The sequence below is a fragment of the Salvelinus namaycush genome, chromosome 16 (assembly GCF_016432855.1).
Source record: "Salvelinus namaycush isolate Seneca chromosome 16, SaNama_1.0, whole genome shotgun sequence".
NCBI lineage: Eukaryota > Metazoa > Chordata > Actinopteri > Salmoniformes > Salmonidae > Salvelinus > Salvelinus namaycush.
Window position 1 is genome coordinate 6,888,422 of NC_052322.1, and position 16,142 is coordinate 6,904,563.

The 16,142-nt window shown below is 44.3% G+C and overlaps 1 protein-coding gene across 1 annotated transcript in view; it reads right to left on the reverse strand.

Annotated features, from left to right (window-relative positions):
* Positions 1-6,483: 6,483 nt before the first annotated feature.
* The window catches only part of LOC120060865 (chemokine-like protein TAFA-5), an 11,297-nt gene continuing 1,638 nt past the window's right edge, over positions 6,484-16,142 (reverse strand). The window contains exons 4-5 of the mRNA XM_039010275.1: positions 10,816-10,943; positions 6,484-6,522 (exon numbers count right to left, since the gene is read on the reverse strand). Coding sequence (XP_038866203.1) covers positions 6,484-6,522; positions 10,816-10,943 — 167 coding nt within the window. The remainder of the gene's footprint in view (positions 6,523-10,815; positions 10,944-16,142) is intronic.

Below are 16,142 nucleotides of genomic sequence, written 5' to 3' on the forward strand. Positions count from 1 at the left end.
CATAGGAACTGAGAAGTGGCCTGTGGTCACCACCTGCAGAACCACTCCTTTATTGGGGGTGTCTTGCTAATTGCCTATAATTTCCACCTGTTGTCTATTCCATTTGCACAACAGCATGTGAAATTTATTGTCAATCAGTGTTGCTTCCTAAGTGGACAGTCTGATTTCACAGAAGTGTGATTGACTTGGAGTTACATTGTGTTGTTTAAGTGTTCCCTTTATTTTTTTTAGCAGTGTATATATATATATTGGGGGTGTGTTAGAATAGCATTTATGTATTTTGAATATAGTTATTTGCTTCAAAATGTATCACTGTACAAATTCAGCCACTTGGGTACATTTGAGTACATTTGTGTGGGACACCTGGGTGATTTTCATGCTCAATGTCATGTAGCTCGCTCATTGTTGAAGTTATCTGTCTGAAACTTTGTTCAACTATTGTTGCCCTCTTATATTCTTCATTCAAATTGTCCCCAGCATCCTATCTGAATGTTTGGCTGTTCTTGTTAATTTGAAAGATGATGCAACAACAATAAAAAAACAGAAAACCTGTGTTTTTTCCTTGTATTATCTTCTACCATATGTCCTACATTCAATTCACATTTCCACAAAATTCAGAGTGTTTCCTTTCAAATGATACCAAGACTTTGCATATCCTTGCTTCTGGGCCTGAGCTACAGGCAGTCAGGCAGAAATTGAGAAGGGGGGCTAGACCGAAGAAGTTAATTATTTATTACTAACTAACTAAATAATCACACAGAATTACATAAACACACACACAGGATAGATTATACATTGACTATTAACATAATGCAATGAAAAGTCCCTAGTGGACTAACCCGACATGGCGGCTTGTTACACAATGAAAGGGGTGGGGAAAGAAAGAGCGGGAGAAAGAGAGACAAAGGAATTCAACTTTTGTAAATATGTATATTTAGCACCCTAACAACCGCTCGTTCGGATTTAGAAATGCAACATATTTACGCTTGTACAGTGGTTCCTCCTTTAAAAGTTGCGTCATACTGCAGCACACCTTGCGGGCTGCAGCAGCATTCTATGGAACTTTATTTAATTGTCAGCAAATTTTTAACATTAATTAATGCAAGTTAGTGCTAATTTGACCATGAGAGCTCTTTGAGGAGCATTTGATAGTCTTCCATATTGGCATTACAAGAGTTTTCTTTTTTGTAAGAACATAAACTCAGCAAAAAAAGAAACGTCCTCTCACTGTCAACTGCGTTTATTTTCAACAATCGTAACGTGTTAATATTTGTATGAACATAACAAGATTCAACAACTGAGACATAAAATGTAACTAACAGAAATGGAATAATGTGTCCCTGAACAAACAGGGGGGGTCAAAAGTAACAGTTTGTATCTGGTGTGGTCACCAGCTGCATTAAGTACTGCAGTGCATCTCCTCCTCATGGACTGCAAAAGATTTTCCAGTTCTTGCTGTGAGATGTTACCCCACTCTTCCACCAAGGCACCTGCAAGTTCCCAGACGTAACCTCGGTGTATCTCTCATTCCTTCGACGATTAACGCAAATTTGACCATCACCCCTGATGAGACAAAACCGCGACTCGTCAGTGAAGAGCACTTTTTGCCAGTCCTGTCTGGTCCAGCGACGGTGGGTTTGTGCCCATAGGCGACGTTGTTGCCAGTGATGTCTGGTGAGGACCTGCCTTACAACAGGCCTACAAGCCTTCAGTCCAGCCTCTCGCGGACAGTCTGAGCACTGATGGAGGGATTGTGCATTCATGGTGTAACTTGGGCAGTTGTTGCCATCCTGTACCTGTCTCGCAGGTGTGATGTTCAGATGTACCGATCCTCTGCAGGTGTTGTTACACGTGGTCTGCCACTGCGAGGAAGATCAGCTGTCCGTCCTGTCTCCCTGTGGCGTTATCTTAGGTGTCTCAGAGTTCGGATATTGCAATTTTTTTGCCCTGGCCCCACCTGCAGTGACCCATGCCTCCTTGCAACATGCCTAAGGCATGTTCACGCAGATGAACAGGGACCCTGGGCATCTTTCTTTTGGTGTTTTTCAGAGTCAGTAGAAAGGCCTCTTTAGTGTCCTAAGTTTTCATAACTGTGACCTTAATTGCCTACCGTCTGTAAGCTGTTAGTGTCTTAACGACCGTTCCACAGGTGCATGTTCACTAATTGTTTGTGGTTAATTGAACAAGCAATGGGAAACAGTGTTTAAACCCTTTACAATGAAGATCTGTTAAGTTATTTGGATCTTTATGAATTATCTTTGACAGACAGGGTCCTGAAAAAGGGACATTTATTTTTTGCTGAGTTTAGTATATGGATTGATTTTAAGAAATGTAGCTTAATTAATTTGATTAATATTATGGTGTTTATATCCAAGAAAGGTTTCCATTAGGATGGAATGGAAAATATGGCACTGTACAACGTTACGGTCGGGAGTAGGCTACAGCATAAGAGGATTGGAAGATTCAAATTAATATCTAATGGCATAACATTTCCACACTCTAATTGCAGTGTAACCAATACCCAAACGGAGATTCAGTGAAAATAAAAATCTCATTGATTTATCAAGACCAGTCCCCATGCTTGTCTCAGAGCAGCGTGAAACGGTGCTAAAATAGTTGTAGGTTATTGGTTCTAACTTCAATATGCTTTTTAAATAAATAAACTATAACGATCGTCGTAATCCTCCTCCTCGGACGAGGAGGAGAGGCGAGAAGGATCAGACCAATATGCAGAGTGGTTAGTGTCCATGATATTTTAATGAAAACAGACTGAACACTTAACATACAAAAACCAACAAACGTGACAAACCGCAAACAGTCCCGTGTGGTGCTAACACAGACACGCGATACAACCACCCACAACAAACAATGTGAAACAACCTCCCTATATATGGTTCTCAATCAGAGGAAAACGTAAAACACCTGCCTCTGATTGAGAGCCATACAAGGTCAATTAAACCTGACACTTAACATAGAACAAACAACACAGACTGCCCACCCAGCTCACGTCCTGACCCACTAAACACAACTATACAAAAGGAAAACAAGGTCAGGAACGTGACATTACCCCCCCCCCCCCCAAGATGCGGACTCCGGCCGCAAAACTCAACCTCAAGGGGAGGGTTTGGGTGGGCATCTGTCCACGGTGGCGGCTCCGGCTCCGGACGCTGTCCCCACACCACCATAGTCACTCCCCGCTTCCGTATCCCCCTCCCAATGACCATCCTCCAACTAAACCCACCTAAATTAAGGGGCATCACCGGGATAAGGGGCAGCACCGGGCTGAGGGACGGCAGCTCCGGGCTGAGGGACGGCAGCTCCGGGCTGAGGGACGGCAGCTCCGGGCTGAGGGACGGCAGCTCCGGGCTGAGGGACCGCTCCGGACTGAGGGACCGCTCCGGACTGGCTGGCTCTGGCGGATCCTGGCTGGCTGGCTCTGGCGGATCCTGGCTGGACGGCTCTGGCGGATCCTGGCTGGACGGCTCTGGCGGATCCTGGCTGGACGGCTCTGGCTGGTCCTGGCTGGACGGCTCTGGCTGGTCCTGGCTGGACGGCTCTGGCTGGTCCTGGCTGGACGGCTCTGGCTGGTCCTGGCTGGACGGCTCTGGCTGGTCCTGGCTGGACGGCTCTGGCTGGTCCTGGCTGGACGGCTCTGGCTGGTCCTGGCTGGACGGCTCTGGCTGGTCCTGGCTGGACGGCTCTGGCAGGTCCTGGCTGGACGGCTCTGGCAGGTCCTGGCTGGACGGCTCTGGCTCATAACAGACGGGCAGCTCTGACGGCTCGGGACAGACGAACAGCTCTGACGGTGCTGTGCAGGCAGACAGTTCATACAGCGCTGGGCAGGCAGACAGCTCAGACACTGGCTGCGCTGGAGAGGAGGAAGGCTCTGACAGCGCTGGACAGGTGGGAGCAGCTGGAGAGAGAACCCGGAGAGACAGCCTGGTGCGGGGGGCTGCCACCGGTGGACTGATACGTGGAGGTGGCACCGGGTATACCGGACCGTGAAGGAGGACACGCGCTCTTGAGCACCGAGCCTGCCCAACCTTACCAGGTTGAATGGTCCCCGTGGCCCTGCCAGTGCGGCGAGGTGGAATAGCCCGCACTGGGCTATGCTGGCGAACCGGGGACACCATTCGTAAGGCTGGTGCCATGTATGCCGGCCCGAGGAGACGCACTGGAGGCCAGATGCGTTGGGCCGGCTTCATGACATCCGGCTCGATGCCCAACCTAGCCCTACCAGTGCGGCGAGGTGGAATAGCCCGCACTGGACTAAGCACGCGTACTGGGGACACCGTGCGCTTCACCACATAACACGGTGTCTGACCAGTACGACGCCCTCTCACTCCACGGTAAGCACGGGGAGTTGGCTCAGGTATCCTACCCGGCTTTGCCACACTCCTCGTGTACCCCCCCCCAAGAAATTTTTGGGTCTGACTCTCGGGCTCCCAACCGCGTCGCCGCGCTGCCTCCTCATACCAGCGCCTCTCTGCCTTCGCTGCCTCCAGCTCCGCCTTGGGACGGCGATATTCCCCTGGCTGAGCCCAGGGTCCTTTGCCGTCCAGGATCTCCTCCCAAGTCCAGGAGTCCTGGGTTTTTTCCCACTGCTGTCGCCTCCCTTCTCCACTCCGCTTGGTCCTAGATTGGTGGGTGGTTCTGTAACGATCGTCGTAATCCTCCTCCTCGGACGAGGAGGAGAGGCGAGAAGGATCAGACCAATATGCAGAGTGGTTAGTGTCCATGATATTTTAATGAAAACAGGCTGAACACTTAACATACAAAAACCAACAAACGTGACAAACCGCAAACAGTCCCGTGTGGTGCTAACACAGACACGCGATACAACCACCCACAACAAACAATGTGAAACAACCTCCCTATATATGGTTCTCAATCAGAGGAAAACGTAAAACACCTGCCTCTGATTGAGAGCCATACAAGGTCAATTAAACCTGACACTTAACATAGAACAAACAACACAGACTGCCCACCCAGCTCACGTCCTGACCCACTAAACACAACTATACAAAAGGAAAACAAGGTCAGGAACGTGACATAAACACCACTTTTAACATCACATTACACTTTTAACAGCACATTACTTAACACTAGTGAGACCCATTCCGCCTACGGTAGGCCTACAGTTTATCTAAAAATATGTTTTTCAATGACAGGACTCTCCGCCAATAATTACATTTAGAGGATTGGAGGATTCTAAATGAATATCTAAGGGGAATTCTTCGTTAGGATCGTTAGAATATCTGAAAATGTCGAAGGGGCTTTTATATAATTCGTAATTACCAATAATAATAATAATAATGATCGCTTTGTTTTAAAAGTAACAATATTTTGGAGATGATTTTGTTTTCATTTAACCGAGAGTGAGCAAGAAAAAGGCCATTCTTGAACATGGGGTGAGACATTCTCACTAATTTGTAAATAAAGCCAGTTTGTTATTTAGAATTATTTATTTCTGGAGAAACCAAAAGCCACCTCCTGGTGGTGGCCAGCACAGGTATCGAACCAGCATCTGTAGCAATGCAGTTTGCACTGTGATGCAGTGTCTTAGACCGCTGTGCCACTCGGGAGGCCCCATTCACAATGTTTTTAATGCTGATCAATTGCAATGCACTAAGTATTAAAATACAGAGAGGTGTTGGTAAAGGTATATTGTCCTGCTAATAGTCATAATGGGCTATTATAATACTCTACATGGTGTCCAGGTCAGGATAACCAAAACATTTCTTTATTAAAGACTATCAGAAAGAATGTTGGAACTTATTTTATGGGATCCAAAGCAATGAATGAGTGAGTCACTCAGCTTTATGTAGGGGCTGAGGCTATATGACAGTGCCATCAACTTGATTATATATATATATATATATACATGTATATATATAATAAAAAGGGGGAATCCAGCAACCAGTTCACAATGGGTAATCGTACAGATATTTCTCCCGCTTCTCACACTCTCCATAATATGCATTTCCCTCTCGGTCCTCTCCCTCTTTGTGCAGCCCGCTTCCTCTTTTATCCCCAAGCACTCAATGGCTTAACGACCCACCGGCTTGCCTCGTTATGGCAGGACGTCCATATAAGACTTGGGGGTGGAGCCAGCGGGCAGCGAAATATCTTCCTCCCTCACCTCTCCCTGCCGTTTGCCACAATATGTAACTACTAATTGTAACTAATTGATGTGCATCATTTCATATTTAGTAGGGAGCACAATCCAGACCATTGCCGATAGAAATGAGGTGTATAGAAGATACCCTATTTTGCATCACATGGAATCGAGAGCAACCAGAGCCATTCTACATTTAATTTATATCTGCTCCATTCTGAACGTTACACCTCAACAGAACACAGGTCTTTTTTTACACCAGACAACAGTCTGTGGAAAAGAAAACAGAGCTGAGTAAAACAAAAATGTCAGTTCAAAAAGTAGGCAATGACGGAAGTTGAAATGGGAAGCGGGCTAAAAGTGCGCTAAGTGACAGGGGAAAGGACTGTGTTCAGACAGGGGCTCTGACAAGAACAAGAGAGGGGTAACATACACCGAGGAGAAAATAAAAGGAAAACATAGATGAATTAATAGAGTGTGGCAGCACCAGAGGAGTAAAAAAAAAGAGTGGAAGCCACTTTATTTATACCTACAAGGGGCTGTGCCCAGGGACATGTCAGATACTGTGGATAAAGTCATGAAATTCACTAGCTCTTAAAATGGAGCTAAAACATAAAGGCCATTGGAACGTCAAAGAGAAGAGGGAACAAATAGGGGAATCATATTGAAATGATTTCAGCAGTCAGCTTTCATTCTTTCGTTTTAAGTAATCTTTCATTCTACATCTGTTTCCGTCTATCCATACTGATTCATACTTTCCAAACCTATCCTTCTTTCCTCCTTAACACACAATATTCCTCTGCTCTCTGTGCTCATTCAAGCATACTTTTTATATATAATGAAATAATTAGTTACTCCTTATACAACTGGGGGGGGGGGGATCAATACATTACAATCAATTACATCCTGTATGAAAAACCAAAGGGAAATCCAGGGGCTTTTTCCTTCCTTTGAGCACTGGGCTCGTTCGAAGTCTGTCTCCTCCAATTTTGAGCAGGGGATATCAAAATAACTTTGGGCATTAAGAACTTAGGCATGTTGGTTTGCGTAGTCACCGACATTATAACACATTTTACAAGATGCCGTTATCAACACTTCGGTATTTTAGTTGGTCAGATTAATTGATCGATGGCTGAAATTCAAACGCAATGCTTTTCAATGCATAGGCTTGTCAAACTAGGGCTGGTTTTGCGGACCAAGATGAAGATGAAGTCAACTGCTGTCAACACTTTTTTTGTTTACTACATGATTCCATATGACCTTAATTGCCTACTGTCTGTAAGCTGACAGCGGCAGCTTTCCAATCTTTGGGAATCTCAGACGATACGAAAGAGAGGTTGAACAGGCTAGTAATAGCGATTGCAACAATTTCGGCAGATAATTTTAGAAAGAGGGGGTCCAGATTGTCTAACCCGGCTGATTTGTAGGGGTCCAGACTTTGAAGTTCTTTAAGAACATCAGCTATCTGGATTTGGGTGAAGGAGAAATGGGGGAGGCTTGGGTGAGTTGCTGTGGGGGGTGCAGGGTTGTTGTTCGGAGTAGGGGTAGCTAAGTGGAAAGCATGGCCAGCTGTAGAAAAATGCTTATTGAAATTCTCAATTATAGTGGATTTATCGGTGGTAAGATTGTTTCCTAGCCTCAGTGCAGTGGGCAGCTGGGGGGAGGTGCTCTTATCTTCTTGTCAATATGGGGGCGCTGTTTCCACTTTGTAAAAAATTGTGCCCAAATTAAACTGCCTCGTACTCTATTCTAGATCGTACAATATGCATATTATTATTACTATTGGATAGAAAACACTCTCAAGTTTCTAAAACCGTTTGAATTATATCTGTGAGTAAAACAGAACTCATTTTGCAGCAAACTTCCTGACAGGAAGTGAAAAATCTGAAATCGAGGCTCTGTTCCAGGGCCTTCCTATTCAATTGCTTGAAATCTATGGATATACATGCACTTCATACACCTTCCACTAGATGTCAACAGGCAGTGGGAGGTGGAATGGGGTGTCAAGCTTGATCTGAGGTCGAACAAGAGCTCTTGGAATGACGTGACCACAATTTCCTTTGTCTACCAAGGCGTGGGAAGGACATCAGCATTGGCTTCTGTAAAGCGTTCGGTATAGACGGCTAATATCTCCGGCTTTGATTTTATTTGATACATGTGATAATATCATCGTAAAGTATGTTTTTTCAATATAGTTTTATCAGATTATTCAACGTTTATCAGGAGTTTTGGAGTTTTCCGTTCTCTGCGTTAGGTGAAGATGGACATCTTCGCGCCACTTGGCTAGCTAAGGTTGCTAATTCGACAGGAGAGAAGGACATTCTAAAACCAAACAACGATTTATTCTGGACAAAGGACTCCTTGTACAAGATTCTGATGGAAGCTCAGCAAAAAGTAAGAACAATTTATGATGTTATTTCGTATTTTTGTGTGAAATGTTTAGTCCTATTCTCCGCCCTTATAGCGGGCGCTGTCTCGCAATAACGCAAGCTGTATGTCGTACTAAAGTTATTTAAAAAAATCTAACACAGCGGTTGCATTAAGAACCAGTGTATCTTTCATTTGCTGTACAACATGTATTTTTTTGTAAGTTTATGATGAGTTCTTTGATTATATTAGGTGACTGTCCAAAATATCTCCGGACAATGTTGTGCATTTTGGCTACGTATTCACAATGTAAAACCAAGATTTGTACCTCTAAATATGCACATTTTCGAACAAAACATATATGTATTGTGTAACATGATGTTATAAGACTGTCATCTGATGAAGTTGGTCAAGGTTAGTGATTAATTTTATATCTTTTGCTGTTTTTTTGCGATCGCTACCTTTTGTTGCTGATAAATGCTGTTGTGTGTTTGGCTATTGTGGTAAGCTAATATAATGCTATATTATGTTTTCGCTGTAAAACACTTTAAAAAATCGGAAATATTGGCTGGATTCACAAGATGTTTGTCTTTCATTTGCTGTACACCATGTATTTTTCATAAATGTTTTATGATGAGTATTTAGGTATTTCACGTTGCTCTCTGTAATTATTCTGGCTGCTTTGGTGATATTTTTGATGGTAGCTGCAATGTAAAACTATGATTTATACCTCAAATATGCACATTTTCGAACAAAACATAGATTTATTGTATAACATGTTATAAGACTGTCATCTGATGAAGTTGTTTCTTGGTTAGTGACTAATTATATCTCTATTTGATCGGTTTTGTGATAGCTACCTATGCGGTAATTTTTTTTTGAAAATATGCGGTTGAGTCTTTTGCTATTGTGGTTAGCTAATAGAAATACATATTGTGTTTTCGTTGTAAAACATTTTAAAAATCGGAAATGATGGCTGGATTCACAAGATGTTTATCTTTCATTTGCTGTATTGGACTTGTGATTTCATGAAAATTATGTTATATGATATCCCTGTCGCGTTAGGCTAGGCTATGCTGGTCAGCTTTTTTGATGGGGGGGATCCCGGATCCGTGAGAGAGAAGCGGTAGAGGTTATTCTCCATGCACTTTACAGTGTCCCAGAACTTTTTTGAGTTTGTGCTACAGGATGCAAATTTCTGCTTGAAAAATCTAGCTTTAGCGTTCCTAACTGCCTGTGTATATTGGTTCCTCACTTCCCTGAGAAGTTGCATATCACGGGGGCTATTCAATGCTAATGCAGAACACCACAGGATGTTTTTGTGCTGGTCAAGGGCAGTCAAGTCTGTAGAGAACCAAGGGCTATATCTGTTCCTGGTTCAACATTTTTGGAATGGGGCATGCTTATTTAAGGTCATGAAGACACTTTTAAAGAATAACCAGGTATCCTCTACTGATGGGAAGAGGTCAATATCCTTCCAGGATACCTGGGCCAGGTCGATTGGAAAGGCCTGCTCGCTGAAGTGTTTTAGGGAGCGTTTGATAGTGATGAGGGTTGGTTGTTTGACCTCAGACCCATTACGGATGCAGGCAATGAGGTTTAGAAAAATATTAAAAAGATATATACATGGGACACGACAACACGAAGGACAAAGACGTCTGACTGCTACGCCATCTTGGATGTATTTGGGACGTCTTCGACTGTGGTTCGCTAAAATATCCAAACGATTATGATGACATCCTCAATTCAAATATTATGGCCACATTATACCAAAGACCACGGTTAAAACATTTGGGAAACAAGCTCATGTTATTAGTGTAGCCTGTTATCGTCTGGACTAGTTGAAATATCTTCACATCTAGAAAACGTAACTGTCAATTGATTTTTTATTTTATTACAGGGGGCAGAAAAAATGCATCCCATCCAAATCGTCCTCTGGAATAACAGACATTCTGGGGCAATAAATAGGCTACACAACCAACTAGTCCCGTGCGAATAGGGCTATATATAATATCTCCGGCATGATTTTGGCATTTCTTGCAGTAAAATGATACACCAAATGTAGGCAAAGTTGGACTTGGGAATAGGAGAAATATGATTTATTTATTTATGCATGCACATTCACACACTCCCTTTCTCTATGTCTCTCACTTATTGTATCATAATTGTGTATCAACGTTATTTACAACCCAATGATAACAGCACAGTTACAGATCCACATTATTCAAAATCCATGTAAATTCCCCTTTCTCCATTCCTGTTACAATGCTAATGGCAGTTGCATGTTTCAATATGTACTCCATACATGACTCTGTAAGGCTACGTCTTACCGTGACTGTCTTGATGTGGCCACTGCCTTTGGTACAGGTCCAACCAGAGCGGTTGAAGAGGAGGCCGCACATCTCTCCCTCCAAGCAGGGTGCCATCTCACACCACTGTCTACTCCTTACGATACGCACTGAGGAGACAGAGAGAAGGGAGAGAGAGAGAGAGAGAGGGTGGGACCAAGAGTTAGAACCAAGCTCGATTGAGCTACTGTATATCAACCTTTAAAGTCACACTTTAGTGCATTTTAACAGTAATAAAAACCAGAGAGCAAGGAGAGTATGAGAGAGCGAAGAGAGAGAGATGATAGACATCTAGATAGAGAAAGAGGAAGAGAGAGGAGAGAGCGAGAGAGAGTGAAAGAAGTATTTCACAATCAGGGGTTCTTGATTAGATCGATTGAATGTCATCAGTCTAGACGTAATGTAATGATGGCCACTCTTGTGCGCTCTGTATAATCTGTCCGGAAAACAATGAATTAGCATTCGTCTTTGTTGACGCTAATTAACACTGATTGTTCCTCACACTGGGTGTGTGTGTCTGTGTGTGTGTGTTTGTGTGTGTTCACGTCTGCTCAAAGATTAATCGGTCCTCTCAGGACCTGGCATGAACTATTGTTCCTTTCGGTTTACCAAAAGGTCCTTCTGACTTTATGATGGTGGGGGGCAAATTGAAAGAGAGGGACTACAGTGGCAAATGTCCCCAAATAGAGTGAATGAGCTTGTGTCCCTAGTGATTGTGACATGATGTCAGTAAAGGATAACCCCTTGTCCATGTTTTCAATAATTGGGTGTGTCAGGTTGGCCCTTTGAGCTGGATACTGCTGTCCTGTACAGATCTGTCATTCCATGGGACTTAGCATGGCCGTGCACACACATGCCAGTATGACCAGCACGCACACACACAGAACAACGGCGGACTGAACACCAACTGTTTTCCAATATCATATTAGAAATGGAAAAGGGTAAAAAAGGAATTCAAAGACCACATAGACTTAGCTTTAATGAAAAAAGCATTCAAAATTCCCTTTAGCTTACTGCTCAATTCCTTCATCTGCTGAAAAAAGCCCAGCTATCCAGCCCGACACTCCAATTTCCCTCTGCGAATTGGATTGTCAGCACGATCCATCAGACATAACAAAGCATAGATTGATCAGTCATTCATAAATGTAGATGTGAGTATATTATGTGACAGCCAAATCCAACTGCTGAAGGGCTAAAAAAATAGAGCTGAGTTTTCAAAGTGTGCATCAGAGGGACCAACAGAGCGCTATAGCAAAGCCTGGCTGGAAGACGGACTGATTTAGCTGGGTCCTGTCCAATAGGAAAAAACGTTATTAAACAGAGTGAAACAGGGTGGTGCTACGGTCATATTCTTTTTCCATTTAAAACGTTTTTGAACGTTGTGTCCTACTGAATATCACCTGGGGTAAAGTAATCACATAGGGAGAGCTGTGACACCTGTCATCACGGCCCCCCACCCAGACTGCATTTAACTGTCATAAATGCCATTATAGAGGCAGTAGGTGACATCAGAGGTCACCTTGTTGGAGAAGTGGGTGCTCAAGATGAATGTTTCAAGTTTTAATGTCACAGGCACAAGTACAGTGAGGTGGGGGGGGGGGGGGGGGGGGGGCAGGAGAAAATCACAGAAAGAGAATCTGAATAACCATCAAACCATGAAGTCCTCTACATTTCCATTTTACCTCCACAATTACATTTACAGGCAAAGTTCCCAAACCCACTACGGTAACACAAGTAATGGTCAATTGCATGTGTGCTGTGGTGGGTATATCCTTTCGACAGCACCACCCTTCACCTCAACTCTATGCTGTAATTCCATTAAGAGATGTAATGACAGAAAGCATTCCCGTTCTCCACAGTGGCAGCCAGTGAGCAACAGGTCCCTCTTTAATGGACTGACTATTAACGGAGCACGAGTTCCGCGGCAGGCAGCCAGTAGGGGTGTAACAGTACATGTATTTGTACCGAACTGTCCAGTACAGGGACTTTGGTTCAGTCTGCACTGTCAACCTGAAGGAATAAATTAAACAAATATTTAACAGATAAACACTACGTTGTAGGCCTATGCCTTTTGAGTAAAACAGCTGAATTTATAGCCAGATTGTTTTCAGGCTATTCTGGTAAAACAACTAGATCTTATGCGCACATTCAAATCTTGATTACTGCAATTCAACCTCTTGGCTTCTTGAATGGAAACCAAGTTCTTATGGTCCGTCCAGATCACGAAAGGATGAGGTGCCCCCTCCAACCAGTGTCTCCACCCCTCAAGAGCCCACTTAACTGCCAAGAGCTCTCGGTTGCCTACATCATAGTTGTGTTCCGCTGGCGAGAACCGCTTGGAGAGAAAGGCATAGTTTCTTGTCCTCCTCGTTCCGCTGTGAAAGGACCGCCCGTGCTCCGCCATCCGAGGTGTCCACCTCTACCACGAAGGGACGGGTAGGATCAGGATGGACGAGGATGGGTCCGGAGGTGAAACGTCCCTTGAGCTCCCCAAACGCCCTGTCAGCCTCGGGGGTCCAGCAAAAACGTGTCTGGGACTTTATTTTTATTTATTTATTTAACCTTTATTTAACCAGGTAGGCAAATTGAGAACACGTTCTCATTTACAATTGCGACCTGGCCAAGATAAAGCAAAGCAGTTCGACACATACAACAACACATAGTTACACATGGAGTAAAAACAAACATATAGTCAATAATACAGTGAAAAAAATAAAAAAATAAGTCTATATACAATGTGAGCAAGTGAGGTGAGATAAGGGAGGTGAAGGCAAACAGATATATGTATAAATAAATAAAAATATAAAAAGGCCATGGAGGCGAAGTGAGTACAACACAGCAAGTAAAATAAAAACTAAAAAAAACACTGGAATGGTTGGTTTGCATTGGAAGAAAGTGCAAAGTAGAGACAGAAATAATGGGGTGCAAAGGAGCAAAATAAATTAATAAATAAATACAGTAGGTAAAGAGGTAGTTGTTTGGGCTAAATTGTAGATGGGTTATGTACAGGTGCAGTAATCTATGAGCTGCTCTGACAGCTGGTGCTTAAAGCTAGTGAGGGAGATAGGTGTTTCCAGTTTCAGAGATTTTTGTAGTTCGTTCCAGTCATTGGCAGCAGAGAACTGGAAGGAGAGGCGTCCAAAGGAAGAATTGGTTTTGGGGGTGACTAGAGAGATATACCTGCTGGAGCGCGTGCTACGGGTAGGTGCTGCTATGGTGACCAGCGAGCTGAGATAAGGGGGGACTTTACCTAGCAGGGTCTTGTAGATGACCTGGAACCAATGGGTTTGGCGACGAGTATGAAGCGAGGGCCAGCCAACGAGAGTGTACAGGTCGCAGTGGTGGGTAGTATATGGGGCTTTGGTGACAAAACGGATGGCACTGTGATAGACTGCATCCAATTTATTGAGTAGGGTTTTGGAGGCTATTTTGTAAATGACATCACCGAAGTCGAGGATTGGTAGGATGGTCAGTTTTACAAGGGTATGTTTGGCAGCATGAGTAAAGGATGCTTTGTTGCGGAATAGGAAGCCAATTCTAGATTTGACTTTGGATTGGAGATGTTTGATGTGGGTCTGGAAGGAGAGTTTACAGTCTAACCAGACACCTAGGTATTTGTAGTTGTCCACATATTCTAAGTCAGAGCCGTCCAAAGTAGTGATGTTGGACAGGCGGGCAGGAGCAGGCAGCGATCGGTTGAAGAGCATGCATTTGGTTTTACTTGTATTTAAGAGCAGTTGGAGGCCACGGAAGGAGAGTTGTATGGCATTGAAGCTCGCCTGGAGGGTTGTTAACACAGTGTCAAAAGAAGCTGGTTGGGACCGTGAGAGGCACTGCCACCGCACCAAAGTTGCGTATAAAACACCTGTAAAAATTGCCAAACCCGAGGAATAGCTGAACTTGTTTGAGTGAGGCTGGACGGGGCCAGTCTGTGACCGCCTCACCTTTACAGGGTCCATTTGGATGTCTGCGGTAGACATAATGTGGCCCAGGAAAGAAACTTTGGATACATGGAACTCACACTTCTCTATCTTGATGTATAGTTGATTCTGCAGGAGGACTTGGTGGACGTGCAGGATGTGTTCCAAATGGATCTTGGAGAAGATCAGGATGTCGCCGAGGTAAACAAAGACGAACCGATTCAACATATCCCTAAGCGTATCATTGACCAATGCTTGAAAGACTGCCTGTGAGTTCGATAATCCGAATGGCATGACTAAATACTCATAGTGGCCACTAGGAGTGTTAAAGGCAGTCTTCCATTCATCCATCTCCCTCCCTGATTCTCACCAGCTTGTAAGCGTTGCGGAGGTCCAGTTTGGTGAAGAATTGGGCCCCATAGGCCAACTCCAATGTGGTGGACATCAGGGGAAGGGGGTAACGATTCTTAATCATAATCCTGTTCAGCCCTCTGTAATCGATGCAGGAACGCAGAACTCCATTCTCCTTTCCCATGAAGAAGAAGCCTGCAGCAGCTGGGGATGTAGACGATCGAATGAAACCTGCCTCCAGCGACTCCCGGATGTAATTGTCCATGACTGTTGCTTCAGGGGTCGAGAGGGAGTACAGACGGCCCCGGGGAGGGGTAGAGCCGGGTAGGAGTTTTATAGCGCAGTCATATGGATGAGGAGGGATGGTGGTGGATTACCTCTTACTGAAGGCCTCCCGGAGGTCGAATTCCTCGGGAGGGAGAGGGGAAAAGTCTTGGTCTTCAATGGATGCCGGGGAACGCAGCGAGGCTCTTGCTGGGGGTCTTAGGCATCTAGTCTGACAGTTCTTACCCCAGTCTAGTAGGTGTCCCGTGGACCAGGAGAATAGTGGGTTATGTAGCACTAGCCAGGGGTACCCTAGGATAAGGGGGTTCTCGGGAGCAGTAATCAACAGAAAACTAAGAGTCTCAGAGTGGTTCACCCTAAACTGCAGTGGAATGGGCTTGGTCTGATATTCCACCTGGCCGGAGCCGATGTGGCGTCCATCAAGGGCTTGAATCTACAGAGGGATGGGTGATTTCACGCAGGGGTTTTGTAATTATCTGGCGAAGTCTTGGTCATTGAAATTATCCGCGTCCCCTCGATGGCCTCGATAACGGCATTTTCGACAGTTAAATGCAACAAAACATTATTTATAAAAAGCAATCTATTAATATGGTTTTTGAACTCTATAATTTGTTTACAAGCATGATAGCTGTACTTTTAGTTTATGGTTGACACAGCTTGTTGGCCATTAGCCAATCAGCATTTCCCAACGAGTTCAAATCACATGAACGCATCTGACTGGTATTTAAGACTTCACAACTGGTAAATTCCCAC